At 35.8% G+C, this 22,417-nt stretch overlaps 4 protein-coding genes across 14 annotated transcripts; 1 reads left to right on the top strand and 3 right to left on the bottom strand.

Annotated features, from left to right (window-relative positions):
• The first annotated feature begins 2,155 nt into the window (after window positions 1-2,155).
• On the top strand, window positions 2,156-6,083 carry LOC103455354 (uncharacterized). Of its 5 annotated transcripts, none has more exons than XM_008394938.4 (9): window positions 2,202-2,341; window positions 2,437-2,524; window positions 3,085-3,374; window positions 3,850-3,921; window positions 4,311-4,378; window positions 4,635-4,791; window positions 5,158-5,241; window positions 5,324-5,413; window positions 5,668-6,083. In XM_008394938.4, exons 3-9 carry the CDS (start codon window positions 3,105-3,107, stop codon window positions 5,788-5,790), a joined length of 864 nt encoding a protein of 287 aa, XP_008393160.2. In that variant the 5' UTR covers window positions 2,202-2,341; window positions 2,437-2,524; window positions 3,085-3,104; the 3' UTR covers window positions 5,791-6,083. The 5 variants fall into 5 exon arrangements, with proteins under 5 accessions (XP_008393162.2, XP_008393160.2, XP_017178022.2 ...); XM_017322533.3 differs by having other exon boundaries at window positions 2,210-2,341; window positions 2,437-2,642; XM_008394940.4 differs by lacking the exon at window positions 2,437-2,524 and having other exon boundaries at window positions 2,156-2,341.
• A 2,345-nt stretch (window positions 6,084-8,428) lies between these two features.
• LOC103455353 (probable arabinosyltransferase ARAD1) lies at window positions 8,429-11,578 on the bottom strand. Of its 7 annotated transcripts, none has more exons than XM_070812371.1 (4): window positions 11,287-11,513; window positions 10,990-11,080; window positions 9,779-10,811; window positions 8,429-9,200 (listed from the first exon to the last, which is right to left on the bottom strand). In XM_070812371.1, the coding sequence occupies exons 3-4, from the start codon at window positions 10,745-10,747 to the stop codon at window positions 8,658-8,660; spliced, it is 1,512 nt and encodes a 503-aa protein (XP_070668472.1). In that variant the 5' UTR covers window positions 10,748-10,811; window positions 10,990-11,080; window positions 11,287-11,513; the 3' UTR covers window positions 8,429-8,657. The 7 variants fall into 7 exon arrangements, with proteins under 7 accessions (XP_070668472.1, XP_070668473.1, XP_070668474.1 ...); XM_070812372.1 differs by having other exon boundaries at window positions 10,990-11,148; window positions 11,287-11,511; XM_070812373.1 differs by having other exon boundaries at window positions 11,024-11,080; window positions 11,287-11,485.
• Window positions 11,579-13,680: 2,102 nt separating this feature from the next.
• LOC103455352 (gibberellin-regulated protein 6) lies at window positions 13,681-14,880 on the bottom strand. The gene is made up of 4 exons (XM_008394934.4): window positions 14,617-14,880; window positions 14,436-14,474; window positions 14,309-14,342; window positions 13,681-14,202 (listed from the first exon to the last, which is right to left on the bottom strand). Exons 1-4 carry the CDS (start codon window positions 14,683-14,685, stop codon window positions 14,021-14,023), a joined length of 324 nt encoding a protein of 107 aa, XP_008393156.1. The 5' UTR covers window positions 14,686-14,880; the 3' UTR covers window positions 13,681-14,020.
• A 6,120-nt stretch (window positions 14,881-21,000) lies between these two features.
• LOC103431187 (mini zinc finger protein 3-like) lies at window positions 21,001-21,663 on the bottom strand. The gene has a single exon (XM_008369327.4). The coding sequence runs from the start codon at window positions 21,454-21,456 to the stop codon at window positions 21,172-21,174; it is 285 nt and encodes a 94-aa protein (XP_008367549.2). The 5' UTR covers window positions 21,457-21,663; the 3' UTR covers window positions 21,001-21,171.
• Window positions 21,664-22,417: the final 754 nt, after the last annotated feature.

Raw genomic sequence — 22,417 nt, 5'->3', positions numbered from 1 at the left:
ATACACATTTGAAGTACTTTTAAACGACTAAAAGTATTTTTAAAGAAAATATTTTTGGGTTGAAAGGCACTTGAACTGTTTGTGCAAGAAACACCAGTTATACGCTTTTTGCATGAAGTATTTCAAGTGATTTTTGAAGATTCACTTGCATTGTTACTAAAGATTGGTATAAAAACATTTTCATTAAAAACATTTTTAATCATTTCAAAAACACTTCCAAATGTGCTCTTACTTTTTAGAGAGGCACATATCATTTTGGAGAAGCACATGTGAGGTGTTTCATGAAGAAACACTTCCAAGTGATGAACTTGAACTTGTACCAAAAATTCCGATTTGTTTGTAACAATAGCATTTCTAAGAGAAATAAAAACTTATGAGCAAAAATGTTTTTGTTTTTAAAGTAGTTTGAAACGAGTCCAAACAATTATCATCGTTATCATCAATACTGTCACCATCATCAACAAGAAAAGCCTAAGGCTTGTTTGATATTTTTTTTAATGTTTGTTTAGTGTGACTCCATTTTATTTAAAATTTCATACCAGCTTTTTTTGTGCAAAACTTTCTAAATAATATCGTGTCAAGATTCTCTAAATAATATTCCGGTATATCTTTCATTGGAATTCTTGGTTTTGACCAAAGAAAAATCTTATTGGCACATGAAATGACAAAAATGAGTTAAGTATTCACAAAAATTTGCACACTTGTTTCAACAAAGGTAAAAAGTCAAGTTATGACGTTATCCGGTGTTTCTAGGAGAGTTAACTCCTATGTTCACTAATCACCACGAGGTGGCCTAGTAATTGAGAATATATTTTAGATTCATATTTTATATAACACATTCTGAGTTCAACTTTTGGTATTAGTGAATGGCACGATAGTGGACGGAAAAAGTTGAAATGTACCTGTAAATTTTCTAACATCTGAAAAAATAGATTATCTTAACGAAACTGCTAGCTGATTTCTTTACAACAACAAAAAAAAAAACTCATATATTCATAAATTCAACTCATATGTACATGAACCGATCAATGGGGTTCCACTTGTATTTCAAATATTCAATTTCGCAAGTCATCATGAAAAATTCAAAATTGCTTTATCATTTTTATTAAAAAGAAGAAGGAATCCTAATTCGAGACTTAGGCACAATGATGAATGCTTTTTTTGTTTTTTGGGTAACAACAAGTTTAAGGGAAGATTGATTATTCTCATTACTAGCTTTAGGTCATACCATAATTTTGAGCTGAAAGAACTTATGCGTGTCACCTAATTATTAGCTGCTACCATATGAATTTATGTAAAAAATTACAAATCCCGCAACATGATTGCCGACAATGATGAAAGTTTAAGAGCTCTTTTGGATGTATTTTTAAAATAACTGAAAGTGTTTTTGGTGAAAATGTTTTTGGAACTAATTCTTTGTAAAAATACAAGTAAATCCTGGAAAAGCACTTAAAGTGCTTCCCGGAAGAAGCACATATTGGTGTTTCTTACAGAAAGCACTTTAAATGCTTTTGAAACCCAAAAACATTTTTTCTAAAAGAGTTTTCAACATTTTAAAAGTATATCCAAACAAGCCCTAACTCAACCACAATTCTCTTACTTTATAATTGTTATTGTATAAAATATTGCAAAAAATAATTCCCTTTTAGGTTAGAAATGATTACTTGTTATATGGGTTTAAAAATATGAAATTTTAACGAAAAACTCATGTTACTGTTCACATTAACGAAAAACTATATAAGAAGTCAATTTTGATACTATTCACACCTTTTATTTTGTTCTTATCGTTAAAACTCAAAGTTTTCAAGCCATTTTCATTATTTTTACTTTAAAAATAATCTGCCTAACAAAATTGAATATATGATTAAAAAAGAAGTTTGACAAAAAAAATTAAAAGAAGAAAATTATCCAACAAAAAAAGAAAACAACAGAAAAAAAAAAAAAAAACAAAACAAAACTCGTTTATATTTCCTTTCATGACATGGCATTGTCCTATTCGTTTACTATTAAAACAAGCGCTAAATCCGCGGACCCGCCAGCAGGGGAAGGAACGAAGTACAGCTGGACCTTCCAAGTCACAATCTTGTCTAACTCAACGGCACCGATTTACCTAAAACCCTCCATTTGGTACGGAACCCACAGAGGATTGTACCCTTGCTTTGGATGGACGTTACCATCCCCAGGCTCCTCGAACCCAAACCTGATGCCTTGGAAATTAAATTAAATTAAATTTTAATTTTTTGTCTCTCGTGGAAAAGGAAAAGGTTAAAAGCCAGAGACTTTTTCACAACAGAGGAATTTCTCAGCGTTTCCACAGCTCAAATTCCGGGTCTTGTCAGAGGTGCTTTCGAATTTCGATTCTCATTTTTCCCCCACTTTGTTTAAATTTCTTGTAAGTTCCTTTTTCTGAATTTTCAGAGTGTATTTTTTTTGTAGATTTTGCATTTTTCGGTGTTGGGGATCATAAAGTTGTTGCATTTCGATCTGGGTTGTGATTTTTTGCATCGGCGATTGGATCGAATCGGTGAGTTTTGTGAAATTCGAGTGGCGATTTAGTGTATTGGGTTTGGGAAGTTTGGGGATTTTGGTGGGTTAGGGATTCGGCAAGTGGGGGGCTTCTTGTTTGGTATCTGAGAAAGCAGGTGATTCTTTTTTCTTGGCTTTCTTATTGCCTAGGTTATAGTTGGAATATTAGATGGGGCCAATGGAGCACTGATCGTGCTGTATCGGTTTATTAGTATACAATGTTAGATTCTTTTGATTTGCTTTGCTTTTTGTTTGGCCTTTTATGTTATATTCTTCTTAGCATCCGAACATGCGGCTGAAAGCATTCGAATGCAGGGTAGTTTGGGAAAGTTATAAGCTTTAACGTTTGGTTTTCTGCCTTTTTGTTTTAAAGGTGGTTTAAGATCCAATTCCTTAAATATTTCTTCACATGCAGGTTTTTTTTTTTTTTTTCTGTGATCAATGGAACCCATCATCGTGATTTTCTACATACCTAACTTTCAATGTGGTGGATCTTATTGTATTCTTAAGGAGATTGTATTGAAATGATTGAAGTTTCTCTCTGTGTTGTGGATGCAGGAGTTTTAATTTGAGTGCGAATGGGTGATCACCTGGTGTTGTGTGTTGACCGCTTCACAAAAACTGAAAGCTTGCAAGGGAGTGAGACCCCAGGATCTTCTGTAGAGGGTTCAAGCTCCCAATCTGCTGAGCTACCCACTTGTGCCATTGATGTTAAGGGGGTCGGGGAGAAGGCTATAGCTGAAGAAGAAGAAGAGCCTCTGATTCAGACGGTTGAATGTCGCATTTGCCAGGAAGAAGATAGCGTTAAAAATTTGGAGGTCCCCTGTTCTTGCAGCGGTAGCTTAAAAGTATGTTGATTTATTGATACATATCCTTTTTTAAAAACTAGAATTTTGGATTTTTTTGGGGGGCTATGGGTGAGGGGAATCACTCTCTTGATTCCATTGACCCCAAATACTTAAATGCGTCAAGATTTATGATAGAGAAATACTTGAAGTAGGTTACTCTTGAGTGTTTAAATTGGATTGTTGTTAGTGCTGTCCAGAAATTCTTTTCTACCGCAGTTAGTGTCAGCTATATGCCCAAATCAGTTTGTGGCATGAAGCCCTACCATTAAATGTTTTGGTGATCCCTTTTGTTTATGGTTTGACCATATGGAGAGATCTTAGCTCTATATGAAGTTTTTATCGCAAACTAGTTGTTTTAACGTCCGAATCATGCTCATTGTCTTATGTTTGTTAACCAACTTCAGTGACTTCTTAGACTAATATTATATGTTGATAACCAATGCCAGTGATTTCTTTCTTTCGTTTCTCCATTCAGTTCGCTCATAGGAAATGTGTCCAGCGATGGTGCAATGAGAAGGGAGATATAATTTGTGAAATTTGTCATCAGGTAAATTTCTAGAATCCTTACCATCTGCAATTGTAATTTTTTATGATTTTAAGTAGAGAATCTGTTCCGTTCAGTTCTATGTTCGAGATTTATACTTTTCAGGGATGTTGCTTATGTTCATATAAGTAAGCAACTTCACTTAGTTTGAAGCTATCTTAGTCAATAGTCTTGCCTTTTCTTTTCTGGAAAGGATGAAATATGATGTTGTATTATGAGAAGATATTTGGTTTTTATCAATAAACCACGATGATGCATCTGTGTAATATATTAAAGTCATGTGAGCATTTGCTGGTAACCTCTTGGTCATTAAAATTGGTTATTATGAATTTTTTCCATTCATGAGTTGCAAGTCATTGAGTGGGTTTTTACGAAAAGTTTCTCTGATGTAGTCATACCAACCTGATTATACTGCCCCACCACCTCCTCCTCAGTCTGAAGATACCACAATTGACATCAGGCAAGTTTAGAATTTACATATACTTTGCAACCTTGTTCATGTTGTAAGGATTTTTTATTCCGTTTTATCTTTCGTTTTTGCAAATTAGCATTTGGCTAGATGTGATGAGGACTTTGCTTGTTTTTATATCTTGGGCACTTTAGCTTTGCCTGTCTCTCTGCATTACCATTTTCTTGAGGTCAATACAACATACAGCTTTATCTAAGACTCGTATCTGTTTGGATTTGTTGTTTTGCTTCTTGGATCCGTCTGACAGTGATGGTTGGACAATCTCTGGTACCCCTTTGGATTTGCGTGATCCTCGACTATTAGCAATGGCAGCGGCTGAACGTCACTTACTAGAGGCCGAATATGATGAGTATTCTGACACAAATGCTAGTGGAGCAGCCTTTTGCCGCTCTGTTGCTCTAATTGTAAGCCATAGTTGTCGCCATTAATGATGTGTGGTTCTTTATAGTAGCCCATGTTGGAATGAAATATTGTCGTCGCATTTTCTTTCTGATTTTATTTTGTGGATCTTATCAGACGATGAGGATAACCTAGCTGAAGCTTTTGTCAGCTATAAAAAATATCCCTAATCTTTAACTTTTATATTTTCTTAGTGCACCTTTTCTCTATGGTCATTCTGAACTAGTGTAACTAGTTGCAGGTTCTGTTCTGGGCCCTGCAACTTGTTGCTATGCACATTCACAGTTTAAACCGCAGCACGTGCTCTACTCTCAGTTGAATAAGAGAATTTAATTTAATTTGTATTGGTCTCCTCTCTTGTTTCTCGGCAGTTAATGGCTCTTCTCCTCTTGAGGCATGCATTGACCCTCCCCAATGGTGACGGGGATGATGATGATGCATCCACTTTTTTTTCTGTAAGTGGCATAAGTATTTTGAATGTGTCTTATATCATTCCAGATCGTTGCACTATCTAACTAAATGATCAAATGTTAACAGCTTTTCATGCTCCGGGCTGCTGGTTTTCTTCTCCCGTGCTACATTATGGCTTGGGCCATCAGCATATTACAACGTCGAAGGCAAAGACAGGTAAGTTCTGCCCTCTGCTGTCTTTGAGAAACCCAAGAATAATCATTTTTTTTATATATCCTTGGTGAGATGAGATATTGTTTCTTAGATTGGTTACATAACGAAGCTTGAACGGGCTTTGGCATGCTTCCCACTGCACAAAAAGAAAGCAGGAATCATGTCTCCGGACAAAGAAGCTTTCTGGTCGTGAATGCAAATTTTAACATGTTCTTTTAATTACATGCTAATTTGTTTATATGTTACTGTTGTTCCAGGAAGCAGCAGCACTTGCAGCAACTGAGGTTGCATTTATGCTGCAGGCAGGGCAACGCAGGGGCTTGCAGTTCACAATAGCTCCAGGACCTGCAGTGACTCCCCATCAGGAGCCAATTCAATGATTTGGTGTTCTTCAACTATGGCAATGTTCTATTTCGGTGAAGAGGATTACGCTGGAACTGGAAATATGAGCGTGTTGTTTCTGTAGCATAAACAAGCGTTAAAGAGGAAAATCAGAAGGCTTTAGCTTTCTGACTGTTGTGTATCTGTAGTCGAATTATTTTACATACTATGTACAAGCTCACTACTTTCCTTCCTAATCTATTTCCCGTGTTTTGTACATAATCTTTGTTATCACCGCGGCAGTTATGCTGCACGGTATACTGCTGTTGAAAGAGGTGTGTTACTGATTGTAGTTGCAGCCATCTTTGGATGCGTTCTTTGGGCCAAACATGAACTTTACTTGCATTGCGTATCGGTATCCTGCTGTTATATAACCCGACTGCGCCAACGGCTAGTTCGCTTTGGTCTCGGCACCAAGGGAGGAAAGGCTCTAGTCGAAGCCAATCTGGTTGGAATATGATGATTTGGGATTTCAAGCTTTTAGATGCATCACACACCGTTGCTTTCTTGAAGTGTGATTGTTCAAGAAAACCATGTCATCTTCCGTTGTAGTTGTTAAAAGTAAAATGTGATGGTGAAGGATGATTGTGGAAAGCAAACGTTCCATTCAAATTCTTTTACTTTAATACAGCTCTCAAAGCTCATGTCCTGCTTGGACCATGACCAGTCCACCTCCTCATCGATTTTGTACTCGAACGGAGACTCCTTTTCAATATTGTTCTTTCCATTTCCAGTTCGAACTAATATTCTTAACTATTCAAATCTTCGAAAAAAAGGAAATTCAAACTGGGTTTTAAAGGATAGAAAACACTGCTTTGATTAGCTGACTTAACCCACGCCTACAACGAGAAATGAAGATGGTTTTCATAGATAAGCGATTTAAAGAGAGGGTAAAGAAAAAGCATAAAGGACCTCCATTCAGCACAAGACACCAAGACTGGGATTTCTTGGTGCATGGAGGGAAGAGCTTGGAATTCTAAAGCAAGTTGTTAGCTTAAAGCAAGTGGTTGGTGCATCAAGCTTTGCTATTGGTTGGTTTATTTGGTTATTTGTTTTTGGCTTTTTGGTGGATGGATTTCTAGTCCCTACCATTACTCCAACATTTCTACTTATGGTTGGTTTTTTTGCTGCATTAGTTATCTAAATATATCTAAATATGGAACTGGCTGCTGTATTGGTGAGGTGTGTTTAAGATTTTTAGGCAGGGTGGGATATGGGACCAGATGAGATCAAAATACAATAGAAATTTCGATGTGATTGTTTTATTAAAGCATTTAGACACGGATGGATCAATGTGGGTCAGGTGGAACCATTCTATACTTTTGTGTGAGAGGTGTCTTACAGATGACGTGATAAGATGTCTCTACCCAAAATTTTCTCCTAAAATACAGAGAATTTTGTTCTTTTGTGATGTTGGTGATCATCCACGTGATCAGGCGGCTCGACTGAAGATTTGAAGAGATGAGGAGCCCATAAGAACTCTACACATAAGCATTGGGTAGATGAGGTGGCATGTTGGAAAAGCATTCAAGAGGCACAAAACTGGTCTTTGGTTTGGTAAAAAAGAGCAAGGCAAATGATAGAGAGAAAGATACTTGGCTTCCCAAGGATAGTGTTCCAACTTAACTTTTGATTCAAGCCTGTCAGAGTCTTCTAAAACAGCCTTATATATTGCTTCTGTGGCAGGCTGCTTATGATTGTGGTGAATCCAAATATTCCCCAAATGTTCTGCCTGCCCTTCTTCTGAGGGGCCTCCCTTTGTGCTTTATGCCCTTAGTCCTCCAAATCCCATAAAAGACATTCCCTTGCCTTCTTCTCACAGGGATTGAAACCATAACAAACACTACTCCTCAGTATCTTATCAAACACAGATAGCTTCAGAAGCATGGCGGTTTTGGCTTACAGAAGGGCTCTTCTTCTTCTTGTTTGCATTGGGTTTCTAGCTCTTCAACCCGAAAAGGTTTCCGCCTTAAGAAGCAGGGACTTGGCTCTCAGATGGGACAAAGGGCACTTGCCGTTTCTTAAAAGCTTGCATCTTTTTAAGGCTGTTGCTGTAGAGGACATGGAAGCTAAGATGAGTTTGGCACCTGCACCCGCGATGACATTCAATGCGAATCAATCAAACAAAAGAAAAGTTGGAAAAGGATCTGACCCCATTCACAACAGATGTTGACAACATGCTGATGCAGTTTGCTATGGGGAGAAGATACCGAAAACAGAGCATTGCAGGCAGAAGAAGAAGCTGGTGTGGCTGTAACTAATACAAAAATGTTTCAACGGGGTGGCGGGCATCCTCTTTTGTTTGAATTATATGTTTTCGTATGTTTTTTAGTCGAAAGTTTTTTTGTTGAGCTGAAGAAGTGCAGCTGAAACCCGATCATCGAGCTAGCATCATCTGTATTGTATAAACATAGGTCCTAACCAATAGATGAATACTTTGAGAGAATGATGATGCTAGCTCTCACAGATTACATGCATTTCTGATATTTCCCTACAAAAGAAAAGGACTTTTACACTTCTGTGTTGTGAATAGTTTTGCCTTTTCCAGTGTTGCTTTTTGGTTTTAGTTTCATCAAAACAGTCAAAATTTCGCGAATAGTAGCTGTAACGATAGAACTAATTCTTCGTTGAAAGATATTCACAAATGAATAATTGGATTGAAAATTACGTAACTACAACTAAATCAGTATCGATGTGTGCGAATATATACTGTCAAAAACAAAATTCCTTACATATCTGAAGTTCTCAACTTAGCCTGTACCTCCCTTGTACTCCACCTTCGGCAAATTTTTTATGCTTCCCCGGTGCAAGGTCAAGAGATCTTAAGTGATTTTGAACATTTGAAACGCTTTCAGATGGGTGAGTGTCATTTCGTTCTTATACCAGAAGTTGACCTGTCATATCTCTTCTTCCTGTGAAATTTAAACTGTCTGGAGTGAAATTTAAACTGTGTGGAGGATTTCTTATGAGAAACTGCCTGCCAAATCATATCAACTGCATCACCTGGCTGGGATGGATACTGATATCCGAAATGATGTACGACTTCCTTCAACCTTTCCCACATCTTGGTCCATGTTTCTTGCTTGATTCCTCGGAGAAGATTCAGTAGGTAACCCTTCTTACAAGCGTAAGATGAGCGAACAAATATGCAAAACTGTGAGTAGTCTAAGACATCTTCAAATGGTAGCTCAATCTCATCGCTAATTATTACAGGAACACAATGGCTAGCAATGGCATCAAATAGGCGATTTGAGGAAGGGGTATCACCAGCAAGATTCAGGCAAAACTTTGATGAGGCCATTCCTTGGCTTGCCTTGTTAATACCCTGTCCTTGAACGCTACCAAAAGTGAAGTTTACATCTTTCTCATCTTTAAGAAGATAAAACAATTTCTTCCGTACCATTCCTCCCTGGTTTAGTTTAAAGTAACAATACCATACGTAAGATATTAGCAATTATAAAACTGATTAGTGCTAAAACAATGTAGTGAATGATGTAAATGAAAGCAACCAGCTTGTGGGTAACATAAACAAAGAGCCAGAAGTAATGACAAAAGTGCTTCGGAAATCAGAATAGATGAAGTAGGGTCATGAAATAGATCACGTCAATCAAGATACAAACACTTTGTATGCTTCAATGGAATCAGGATGCATTGCCATACTATATAAAGTTAGCAATCCGTTGTGGAGACTGCCCTACACTGGGGAGTAGTTTATGCATTAAACTGCCATCATAATGACAGTAAACTATCTGCTCACCTATTTCAAGTTGTCACCGAGCTTTGAAAATATAAAGCTAATGAGACATTCCTATTAAGAATTTCCTAATTGCCAGATAATTCATTCTGAGATCAAACTCAGAGTAATATGAGCTCATCGAAACAAATTTTGTCATGTATTTAGCACCCTTATCATTCTATTTAAACCAAATACAACGTAATTAAAATGCTGTTTATGTCATGACAAGAGGTAAGTGAAGTAAAACATACATCTTTCCTGTATATTGCTCCTCGGAAATATAATAGTATAGGACGCTCGTTGAATGAGGGTGATTTGCTGCTTTGAACGGTCATTACCAAATGTCTGTAAGGAGCAATTATGTCCTTCTCAAGATTTGCTATTTCAGCCGAGTATCTTCCAAAATCCGCAAGCACAAACATGGCAGAGCCCAACTTCTTTCTTGCATCTAACATGCTATTTGGATGGTGAGCAACTAGTAAATGATCCTTCCCACCCTTTCTTTTCCATTCATCCCGACCCATCAAATACTGCACCAACTTGCCCTGCAACTTCTTGTTCACACTTACTTCCTCATTTCCACGAAGCTTAGAATGCCTGTTGTAACTCAGAGATGCAAAGAATGGGACAAAAATAACATCTGCTTGACTTGAATTGTGCACCCTGACTACCGTGCACGGTCTAACCACAGTTGGGATACTTGATGATAGAAGATCAAGGGTGAGCCAATATTCGATACTGTGCTGTAAATTCAGGCCACCTGGGTAAGCCGGAATGAGACTCAGGTTTTTGACATTTGGCCATGTTTGATTCTCCTTACCCTTCCAACCCAATAACCCAAAGTGAAACTCAGGAGGCAACTCATACATAAACACCCTCAAGAGAGCCTGCGTCGAGTCACAAGCAACCATTTTCTTTTTTTCTAAAAATCCCAACTTCTTGCTTGAATTGGAAACTTGACATCCCAATTCACATCTTTTTGTGGATCCTTTAGCATCAACTCGAGGAACCTCAGAAGAGAAGGAAGGAAGGTTTTTGTCCCTACTTTTTACGAGGGGCTCAAAGTATGTGCCATTAAGAACAACAAGCTTAAACACTGCGGGTGCAAAAGAAGTATTGCTAAACTGAAGTAGGAAGACAGAAAAAGAGATTAAAAGGAACACCGAAATCGTTATCAAGTAGAAAAAAAACTTCGATGGAATCCTACTCTTTTCCAACATTTATGAAATTTCAGGCAACCAAACTCTACTGAGTTTTGCAAATTGAACAAGATAACAACTGCAACTGCAAAAAAAACAAAAAAGGAATGCAATCAATGCTACTCTCCTAAAAACTCAATGCCTTTCGGTTCAGATTCTTAACAAAGCAGCTCAATTGCCACAAAAATCGCTAAAATCTCTAAAAACAACGACCATCAAGATTCAATTCATGGAAAATAAATCTCTATATTCTGTGAACTTACTACACATAAAACCTTGAATTTCTGGAAAAAATACCATAATCTCTCTGTCTCTCTTAAAATCATAGCCAGAGCAACTGAGAGAGTGATAAATCTGCACACACAGTGAATAAATACTTAAGCATACTGCATTATTTGGATTCTTGAGCAGTTCAGCTAAAACTGCAGCAAAAAAAAAAAAAAGAACAGAAAAGCATGAAAGGATTAAAATTTATAAAATTTCTCAACTTTCTCAACTGGGTTTTTACAGAAGTATGATTCGATGAAAAGGGTCGATTAGAAATAGAAAAAAGACTGCACCTGATGAACTGGATTCTGAAACTCCATGGCATGCAGATATATAATTTCAGACTTTTGCAAAAGGGACCAAAGCTTGGAGGAGGAAGCTATTCTAAAACATAGAAAGGGACCTTTGAACAAAATCCATGAATATTTTATTATTATCTCTAAACCTCTGGTCTGGTGAGCTGTGGCATTTGAAAAATCATGAAAATAACATTTTTATACTAATCTTTTTGTTTGTTCACGAGGAGAACAGAAAGCTCTTGACTTTATGAAACATTTCTCGTGGGAATTTTGAATCTTGAGTTCTGCTATGGTGTGCTCGTCCTCATGTTATCAGCACTGTCGACGGACAACTTACATGAAATAAATTTACTTTTATTGTGAGCAGTGAATAAAAATGAGATTATATTATTTGACGGGAATATTACGGTAGATGTGAACTTGTTACATGTAAAACTTTCGCGTGTCCAAACAAATAAAATTGCAAGAAAATGGCCTTTGTTTTTGGTCAGAAAACATTGCGAGAAATAGGGTTCAAATTTCTTGAGATGGCGTGTGAAATTGTTGACCGACAGAAATTACAATTAATTATTACCAATTTTCATTTAATTGCTTTCACCGACGTTGCACAGTGCCAAAACTACATACAGTCATTTTAGAGCTGGTTTGGTATTGCTGTGATTTGAAAAAAAACTGCTGTGAGAATAAGCGGCTGTGCTGTGAAAATAAGCGGCTGTGAAATAAATCAGCAGAGTGTTTGGTAAACTTTTTTATAAAAGTGCTTTTGGAAAAAAAAAAAAACAGTTTGATAGTTGGTCTTTTTATTAAAGGAGCATTGTGGCTCCGTGTGCTTTGAAAAAAAAGTCAGTTTTCCAAAACTGCAAATAGCAGCTTCAGCTTTTTCCTTTGATTTCAGCTTATTCTCACAGCAGCTTCCAAAATAAGCCCTTTTTTTTTTTTCAGTTTACCAAACATCTAAAACTCTCACAGCTTTTTTTCATGGGTGCTTTTTTTTTTAAGCACCTCACTCCAAAACCACATCTTAGTCGTTCCAATGCAAGCTGAAGTCTACAACCAAAATAAGCTTTTTTCTTTGGGCCAATTTTGTAACTAAAGAGTATAAAAAGTATATTTAAAGTTCGTTTAGATGTGCTTTTAAAATGACTAAAAATGTTTTTAATAAAAATGTTTTTAGAACAAATTCTTAATAAAAATACAAATAAATTCTGGAAAAGCACTGGAAGAATCACATAACTGGTGTTTCTTGCAGAAAGCACTTCAAGTGCTTTTGGAACCAAAAATATTTTATCTAAAAGCGATTTCAGTTATTTTAAAAGCACATTCAAACGAACCATTAGTCAGTAAAAAATGGTCTTACTATTTATTGAGGTCATAAATATTTTTTTTAAATACGATTGTTGGGTTTCTTAAATTTTTTGTGTGCGCAGTAAGAAAAGTACTGAAAATCTTTGGAACCATAAAAGAAAATTTGCGTACGTGGTAAGAAAAATATCGTTTATCGAGTAATTTAATTTTTTTTTTTTCAATATTAAAATTATCAAAGATTCAAAGGGTAATGTCATTTTGAATTAGAGGAGGAAAGTGTTGGGATTAGCCAAACTTCAACTCTTGAACAACCCACTTAAAGACTTAAGAGTCGCAATAACAGAGCCAATTTCTTATTTAGTAGGTAGTCTTCCATTAAAAAATTCCTAAGTAAGGATTGAGAATTTTGTGCAATTATATCATACTAGCTTTTCCGCACACGTGAGTGTGTACAAGACATCTTTCTCAATCGCAGTCATTATGTGCAACTTACGTACACACTTTTAATCACGTACCCTTAGTGCAACTTACAAAATTTTATTTTATTTTGAGAACTACTAGACCTACCTCAATATCCTATTTCTCTACCCACATAAAAAGTTAATAAATTGAAATGTTATTTATCCACTCACTATTATTTCTGAAGTACCCTCTAACATGCTATTTCCCCACCTAATATTATTACTAAAAAATTTGAAATTTCAAAAGCAAAGTCTCCTCGACGATAATTTATCAGCAAATAAATGACCCTCAAAATGCTCTGTTGTGTGTGATTATGCACTCTAATAATTACCATCAAGATCTAATCATCATCAGTTGCTAGCGCTTACCTTTAATTGGAAAGGGGGCATCCACATCTTTTCGTTCCAAAATTCCTTCTATCCTCATCCTTGTCTTTTTTGCGAATTTGGCTTACATATTTTGCATTCCTTTCACAACCCAATGTGAGTTTAGGTTCCTGTTACCTTTCACACTCAACTTATCATTATTATATATCTTTTAAGGTCCTTATTGATTAACAAATGAGAAAGCTTGTAATTAGAAATTTCATTAAAAAGTGGATGAGAAAATAAAATACTGGGATGAGAATAACAAGACTCTTTTATTTTTTATATTTTTATTTCTCAACCGACTTTTTGGCCATGGACTGCATTGCAAATCGGCAGTTGTGGCAGAGAAAGAAGATTAACATAATAAACCTTAAATTTATATGTCAACGCTCACATTTGGAGAGGGTGTTTAACAACCAATATCCCAATTCTCAAAGGAGCAATGGACTACTGCAATTAAACTAACATTCCCAGGTCACTGAACCTATGACCCTTACAGAGAAGAAGATCACAATTTCCAAATTAATACTTATGAAATTGGGTACTTAAATCTTTGATTATTTTGGTAAAAATGGATTAAGCAGAAGTGTTGATCAAGGGCATTTTGGTCCTCCTTGCTGGGTCTTCCAGTTGTTGTAGCAAGGGCACACAGCTTTGTTGCCGTAGAAGCCAGGAGGAACGCAGAGGCACTTGGCACAGCATTTCTGGCAGAAGAACATGCATGGCTTGTGGTATTGTGTCTGGCTACATCTCCTTGTGCATTGTGATGGGCATTCTGGTAATTCCACGCAAAAAAATTGTCAATATTTCGATAAAATATTACTAAACTAACCTAATTTATGAAGAAAAATATTCAAAATAAAACGATAGATGTTACTTACGGTAGCTCTTGAGACTCCCAGGACCATATCCTCCCTGGAAAAGAATATAAAAATTACATTTTATTAGAAAATGCCAGTTTTAGCCATAATATTCAAATAATATTGCATTTATTTATAAATTTCTTACACTGTCCAATTGATTCCGGGCTTGTTCTTTTGCCATAACCTACAAACATGCAAAAGGAAAATATAGAAAATGATTAAGAAATCGTGTACCTTTTTTTTTTGGTAAACAAGAAATAGTGTACTTAAGCAAGGGTAAAATGGAAAAAAAGTGTTGGTTTAGTGGGAGGAGAGGGACTACTCACCTGGGTTGCAGCCATGGAAATCCCAAGGAGTGCTAGCAGCAGAAAGCAGACAAGCTTAGCCATTGCCATTGCCTCTTTGGAAGGAAGGAAGGAAGGAAGGAAGATGCAGAAGAGGACTCGTTTCTGTGTGGGGCTTAATTTAGAATGCAAGAGTGAGTGTTAGGTTAGCTATATATATAAATATCTTTGGACGGGGAAGGGCAGATGCCATGATTGAATACTGCCTTATTGTGTAAATTATATTCCGAAATTGTCCACGTTAGCGAAGAGAACGATTTTTCATTTTCTAGATATAGAGATAAAGCGTAAAATGTGTTTGGTAGTCGGAGATATTCAACTGTTACCTTACTTTTTTTAGCCAAGTTTGTGCATTGCTGAACAGTCTCGTTTTCACCTTAGAAATGATTTTCGCTCATCTTCGTTTCATTTTTCTGCATATAAAGGTACATTTTTTGCTTTGAATCAAATATATTGAAGGAGATCAAGAAACGGAGATAAACAGAGGAGTGTGGTGCATGCGATATTATGGATAGTATTTGGAAGGGCTTAACTGTAATTCCACAGATGTGGCACCTTTTTCAGTTGATTTGTAGTAACATGGGAAGGTCGTTACGTGCAGGTCCACAAAAACCGAGCAAGTCGGGCAATTAGATCTTAAAGATTCATCATTTATAAGCATATCAATCAATTTTACTAACAAATAAATTATAAAATACCTAAAAAAATGTGGATCCTACGTGAACCCACACACTACACTATCATACACCGCAGTCCTATCAACACACGGCTTCCATCACATTTATCAAATTATAATTATAACGTTTTTTTATTTAGAAATTATTTATAAAAAATCATTTAACTTGCGGACCTCATCATCCATCTTTAAAGTTAACAAAATATACCTGAAAATATTTCTTTTAGATTCTAAAGCTGGGTCGAACAAGTCGAATTAGAATTAGAATTTGTTTCTGGCAACCGAATCCAAATTCATTGGACCCGACTCGCTTTAGAATCTAAGGAATATTCTCAGGTAAATTCTGTTACCTTTTATTAACTTTAATTGAATATTTTGTCGCTAATTCAAATATGAAAGTTCATCATGAGAATGTTACTGGATATCAGGATTCTAAATTGGTTAGACACGAATCATGATTAGCAAGTTTTCAAATCGAATGAACTATTCTACAAAAGATCTTTTGTTGATAAAAAGAATGAACACTTCTGATTAATCGTATTGTACAGTAAAAATACTTTCATATTAGTGGGAAATGAGCTCCCCCCACCTAGAGGAGAGATTTTTCGGTGTAAACTGCACACAAGGTGGTATACCACATGTTACGATACAAATGGTGGGATATGTGCGTTAAAAAGTTATTAACTTAAAAAATAAAATTTCTCACCATTTACATAAAAACACATGGTGTACTACTCATGTTCTCGTTACAATAAAAAATTTCTTCACCTAGAGAATGAAGAATTGATGCAACATAGATGACGTGGCAAGATCTTAGGGTTGGGTGTCAAGAAACTATGGTGTGCCGAAGTGTAGGATGCAAAAATAATGGGACCCCAATAATTGAAACAGTGGGACCGGCCGACGGGAGGAGTTTGATATCGAGAGCCATGTGAGCATGTGACCTTTTCTGAACCGAGCACATGACCAAAAAGCCAAAACGACAGGAGTACATGTCGTGTGCCGTAAATAATGGATATCCGGAATCCCATCCTTTGCTGTCTATTTGTGTCTTTTCCCATGAGAGGGCTGGAGTGAATGAAAGGCTCTCTTTTTTTTCTTCACTGGGCTCCAAAAATGGGGTGGGCCTATGAGAGCATGGGATTGGGCCTAAAAAATGAAGTAACCCTTTTGCAGGGGGCCATCGTAAGTTGAGCCCAAGTATGGCCCCACTGGATTTGTGGACATAGCATCCCTACCATGAGACTCCCCTATCATTTGCCCTTTCTCTTGCTAAATCCAAAATCTAGCAACCCATATATATTACCTGACCTACAGCTTCATGTCTTTTGTTTTTGATCACCCACTCCCAAAATGACATGAATGTAGTTTATGGGTCTGGTCAGATGTCACTTTTCAGGTACAACTTTGGTGTCCCTCTATCTCTCTCAACCAGGTGTTTTAGGTCATCTCCAGATAAAGGAGCTAAATATAGTTCTGTTCAGAATTATAATTATACAAGAAGTTACTTTAAATGAACAGTGTTCGACCATATTCATATATCATTTTCAACCAAAATGGCTAAGCATAGCTTTCTAAGTAATTTATTAGTTTTAAGTTTACTTTTTAAATTTATTGGTTAATTTAGTTAAAAATACCATATTAAAATAAGATTGTTTAGACATGATTTTTTAGTGTCACGTGTCCCTAAATGGGTAAGTCTCCAAATTTCTTATCTTTATGTAATCTCAATAATTATTTGGAGGTGGCCATTTAAAAAAATTGAAAAATGTAAATTTAAATAATTGGAAGAGGTAAGAGAGGTGTGTTTATGAAAATAATGTTTGAGACTTTCAGGTGAATAGAATATGAAAAATTGGATTAAAAGGTAAGATAGTATGTGAGGGTGAAGAAGATGTGAGAAATGGGATAAGTACTTAAAGGAAAAAATTAGATTTTTTTTTTTTTTGAATTCCACGTAAAAAAAATTTAGCAGGTAGCTAACATCAGCTAGCAGTTGCCTTTCCCTGTTGTTGGAATTGAATGTGTATATGCAGCTCTACTAATGGGCCATAGAAAACAGGCTGGGTGGAGGGCCAAGCTTGGCCAGCCCGATGCCTTTTAGGCCGAAACATGGATTAGTGAACTCCCTTAAATTATAGCCTAATCATTCATTAGAGATGGGTTATGAGACTATTCTGACCATTTTTTTACTTTTGGAGCTTTAACTCTTTTTACTGGAGATGGCCTTATAAATTTGACCAAGTCACAGGACCTTATAAATTTGACCAAGTCACAGGACAAGTATTAAAAAGTAATGGGCGTCTCCACGGTTACATGTGGGAACTCCTCATGAAATGACTTTCAATTTTTAATAAGTTTGAACTTAGATCTTAGGGTGGCAATCTACTTGTGTTCAGGTTACTATTTTTTTTTATCCATTTGTTCATCTCAACTCATCATTTTATCAACACATAAATCGATATAAACATAATAATATAACACAATAACTCAAAGTCATGTGATATGTGTTGAATAAATGAGTCAATGACTCATAGGCAATGGCTTGGTTAAGGAAAACCCACTAGAGCCGTAGCGGAAGCGAGTCTTCATACAACAATTGAGTCTCCCTCAGCACTCGTATAAATCATTTTTCATTGCTATGTAAAATATATTCTTCTTTTTTTTTCAAAATTGTTCGTTGTTAATTTATAGAACTTAATGTTTATAATCAGAACCGTTCATATTATAAATTACCCTATAAAGATCGCCTCTGCAAAAAATCAATTAAAACTAAGGTCGTTCATCAAACTGTTTAAAAACAAATGAACGGTATTGGTAAGAGCATTACGGACCGTCTATGTATTTGTTACAATAGATTGACTAAACAACCTTAGTTTTAATTCATTTTTTGTAGAGATGATTTTTACAGTGTAATTTATAATATGAACGGTTCTAATTAAAACACTAAGAGTTTTGAGTAAAAGTTCTTCCTCATCTTTGAGTAAAACACTAAGAGTTTTGAGTAAGAGTTCTTACTCATCTTTGAGTAACCAATATTGTTCTATATTAAGTGTGGAGCCATGCCACCGGCCAGTATTGGACAAAAATATTGGTATAGCTTTTGATTCTTTTGTTGCCAGTGCCACTGGGAAACGACAGCATGCTTGTATTGCCTAGCCATATGCATTGGCTTGAAGCAACAAATCCCAAATCAAGTAATGCATATGTTGAGAATATTGCTTAATTATTGATTTTATACTACTCTTGTGTAGCTGTACGTATTCATATGAGATCCGTACATATACGATGCTGTTTACAATTTGAGAGTTGTTATTGGGTACTTTAAAATGTTCATACGGCACGAACTCCTCTTTTATAAATATACAAGAGAAATTGCGTTTGGAGAAGAATGAAGAATGACTATCTAATTTGGAGCGCCAAATAACAATCTCTATGATTTGGACATTTATACACATGTCAATCGTCTCGATTATAATCAACCATAAACAAGCATTAGGCTTATAAAACAGATTAGAGAGTGCAATATACTAAACTATTGGCACTTGTCTTATAATTTACTATACTGTGGGAGAGCTTGGTCTGAGGTGCCCTGCAGTGTTCTTTGATATATATATATATATGTGTGTGTGTGTGTGTGTGTACACGTAGAGGATGTCTTTAAATGGATCCCCAATTATTTTTTTTATAATGGACACTAGTTAGGCTTAAAAAAATAAACGGTTTGAATCGTTGAAGTTCAATATAAAGTGAGTCCTACAACTAATCCCTATTTTTTGAAAAAATTAGAAATCCCTTTAAATAAAGAGCCTGATAAATATATTGGTTCGAGCTAAGCTTTGTATTGCTTAATACCTACTGATCATACTGGAATATTACACCAGACATGACTCAACCCACATCTAATCAGCACTATTGCAGTCATGATTCTGCTGCTGGACTGAGTGAAAAGATATAATGCTATATTCATTCGTGTGACGCGGTTGAGATTTAATGTACTAGCACTACAAGTACTCAATAATATATTCTAGCCAAAGTAATCTAATCAAGGAGAGTTCTTTACAACCATGCATAAGCTATAATCTAACTTGCTCTTTTGTTTGTTGATGATACACATGTTTAATATCGATTCCTTATTATAATAGTAATTAGAATAACACAAAAAGGGTGATCCCAAAACAATAAGGCTTCCCGTTTTTCGAAGATCAAGGGGCGAACGTCTATCCTTCTCAACCTTATCTTTGCTTTGCAAAGAGGCTATTTTCATGACTCGAACCCGTGACATTTCGATCACAAAGGAGTAACCTTTTTGTTGTTTGTACACAACCCGTTATAAAACCAATTAATTAGAGAAAAAACTCCTTACCTAACCACTTGTCATGTGTGTATTTGTTTTATTTTCTTTTGAAGTAGTATAGTTGAAGGTGAAGTTGTTACATACTTATTTGTGAGAAGCCCTTAAATTAATAACCTAAATTCTTCATGTGTTCGATATATAGTGGCATTGAGAGCATCCATGCTTGCCCTAAATTCTTTATACTAATTGCCTAAGAGTGCTTCTCACATATCCGCACCAGTAAGATTCTAACCAAAGAAATCTCATCAAGGAGAGTTCTTTACAACCATGCATGAGATATAATCTAACTTGCACATTATAAAGCCCTAAATATAAGTCTTCATTTGATCGATAGCTTACAGAACTTCTTACATGCCCTAAAGTCTCCCTACTAATTATCTAAGAGATCTCACAAATCCATGCTAAATTCGGACACAATATTGGAGGGGTGGAGAGAATCATATAATATTTGTTATTACAAACGAAACACATTGAGTTGAAGAAGACTTTATCCATCAAGAATATCCAGATAACCTTACAAATTAAATATGCAATATTACTATTCACGAGCTAGCAAGCTTCTAATTAGTTATAAAATAGAGGTTGTCAAGCTTGTGCACAGCCAGTTATACAACGGTACAAACATGAATAGAAAAATAAAGAAGGGGCCAAATGTCTCCAAGGATAACGAAGTGTAGTTTCCACTAGCTAATTTAATAAAACTGTTGCTTTTAATTTACATTATTCTCTTTTATTTGGTTCCAACGAATTCCAGCGGATGGCCACCAAAAAGTAGAGAGGAAGGACACTCCACAGTACCAATGTACCATAGCATTATAATTTCTTTTAAGCTTAGCTTTGTTGAACCAATATTAAATAGGTTATAGGATGTGCTGCTAACATGATTGGATGTGTGGGCCTTTAAGAAGTTATAACATATTCACGTTAAAAGGAAAATGATCAGTGTCCTGGAGCTAAAAATGATTAAAACTGTTGATGATGTAGGAGATTGACTATTATGATACGCCTATCCTTAGAAGAAGAAAAATCATCCTTGTTTCACTCAATATATTGGTAGGAAACTGGTGAAGTCCCCCATCTTTCCCCTCTGGTTTTGATGTATATTTTATCCTAATGTTGCTGTATTATGCCAACAAGTTCAATATAGTTGAACTATGGTAGTTTCATTTCGATAAATTCTCAAAGAAATTCAAAGGCAAACAAAGAATAAAACCGGAACCATGAATAATCTTATAGGAAATAAAAGATTCAAACTTAATCAAAGCATGATGTATTAGTTTCTGAAGCTATAACCATATCTCAAGAACATGTAAACAACATCAATCGAAACTTATTTCTTTTGAACAATCAAATTAAAAGTTTGATTACCTCTTAATAGAGTCAATTATCTGTTGACAATGATATCGATACACAATTCGAGAACAATTCACAATCAGTTAATTTCAGAAATCAAGACCCTTTTTTCTCCCTATATACACGATTCATTTGATTATTGAGTACACAATTAGCGATAAGAATTGGGTGGAGAATACTCACAAACAACCTCAGTTTCCACTTCCCTTCTGTGAAAATTTCTGTGGCAACCACAAGCAGCGCATGTAAGAGCCTCAGTCGTCCCATCCTCACCACTTGCCATGAATTCTCTACACCCGTCAACAGCATACCCTCCTAAATTTGCAGCATGATTCTTCTGGCACTCGCAATACCTCACAGTTCGCACCATTGAAGATGAAGTACTTGAGCTCCTCCCCGATCTATCTCGTTTCACCACCACTTGGCGCTTCTTCATGCTTCAGAAAACCCTAATCCGCCTTTGTGTTGATGTAATTGGATGTTTGAGAGCAACAAGTACGGTACTATGCACTCTCTATGTATTCAGTACTTTAATCATCCAAACAAGGATTACTGAGGAGCTCACAAAACGAGGGGGGTTGGGGGCGCGTTGTATTAGTCGCTTGGTGACTTAACCCTAACCCTAGCAGGTATATTTAAATAGGTTAGTGCGTGGTACACCACTAGCTAGCCACTAGCGTAGAAGAAAGAAATATAAGGAGGGAGAGGGATTTGGTTAAATTAATTGATATCGAATTTGTTATTGGCTTCTTAGTGAAAATGGTCCATGAGATTTTCATAACACATAACTTTGGTCTTTAAGATTTAAAATAAATAGAAGTGGTCACTAAAATTGTTCACCATCCATTATTTTGGTCATTCCATTAAAAAATTCCGTTAAGTGGTCCCTGAGCTTTTTAATGAAATGACCAAAAATGATGAATGTTGGACAATCTCAGGGACTAAAGTTATGTGTTATGCAAATCTCAGAGACCAAAATTATGTGTTATGCAAATCTCAGGGACCAAAGTTATGTGTTATACCCTCAACTTAACGGAGTTTTTTAACGGAATGATCAAAATAATAGATAGTGGACAATCTCAAGGACAACTTCTATTGATTTTAAATTTCAGGGACCAAATTAATGTATTATGCAAATCTCATGCACAATTTTAACTAAAAAACCTTTGCTATTTATAAGAATCGAATTTAAAACTTTTAGTTATCCATAAAAGTTGAATTTAAAATCTATTATTTATAAATAAATAAAATACTAATAAACTGCATCAAGTAGCCCTTGTTTTTACCCGAGGGAATTTTCTATGTGCCTATTGGGTTTGATAAAGAGAGCAAGGATTCATCCCTCGACATAGAATTCATGTTGTCGGTTAGGAACTGTGTAACAAGTCACAAAAAAA

Source organism: Malus domestica, chromosome 14 (genome assembly GCF_042453785.1).
Source record: "Malus domestica chromosome 14, GDT2T_hap1".
NCBI classification, from domain to species: Eukaryota; Viridiplantae; Streptophyta; class Magnoliopsida; order Rosales; family Rosaceae; genus Malus; species Malus domestica.
The sequence above is the reverse complement of the archived record's forward strand: the minus strand, read 5'-3'. Positions and strand labels throughout refer to the sequence as shown.

Excerpts from the sequence above, each read along its gene's own strand:
- LOC103455352 (XM_008394934.4), bottom strand. The coding sequence starts at position 14,685 with ATGGCAATGGCTAAGCTTGTCTGCTTTCTGCTGCTAGCACTCCTTGGG. Across the intron at positions 14,343-14,435 it reads CCCGGAATCAATTGGACAGT|GGAGGATATGGTCCTGGGAG; the intron begins GTAAGAAATTTA and ends ATTCTTTTCCAG. Across the intron at positions 14,203-14,308 it reads TGGGAGTCTCAAGAGCTACC|AATGCCCATCACAATGCACA; the intron begins GTAAGTAACATC and ends TGGAATTACCAG.
- LOC103455353 (XM_070812369.1), bottom strand. The coding sequence starts at position 10,747 with ATGTTGGAAAAGAGTAGGATTCCATCGAAGTTTTTTTTCTACTTGATA. Across the intron at positions 9,201-9,778 it reads GAGCAATATACAGGAAAGAT|GGAGGAATGGTACGGAAGAA; the intron begins GTATGTTTTACT and ends AAACTAAACCAG.
- LOC103431187 (XM_008369327.4), bottom strand. The coding sequence starts at position 21,456 with ATGAAGAAGCGCCAAGTGGTGGTGAAACGAGATAGATCGGGGAGGAGC.
- LOC103455354 (XM_008394940.4), top strand. The coding sequence starts at position 3,105 with ATGGGTGATCACCTGGTGTTGTGTGTTGACCGCTTCACAAAAACTGAA. Across the intron at positions 3,375-3,849 it reads CTTGCAGCGGTAGCTTAAAA|TTCGCTCATAGGAAATGTGT; the intron begins GTATGTTGATTT and ends TTCTCCATTCAG. Across the intron at positions 3,922-4,310 it reads TTTGTGAAATTTGTCATCAG|TCATACCAACCTGATTATAC; the intron begins GTAAATTTCTAG and ends TCTCTGATGTAG.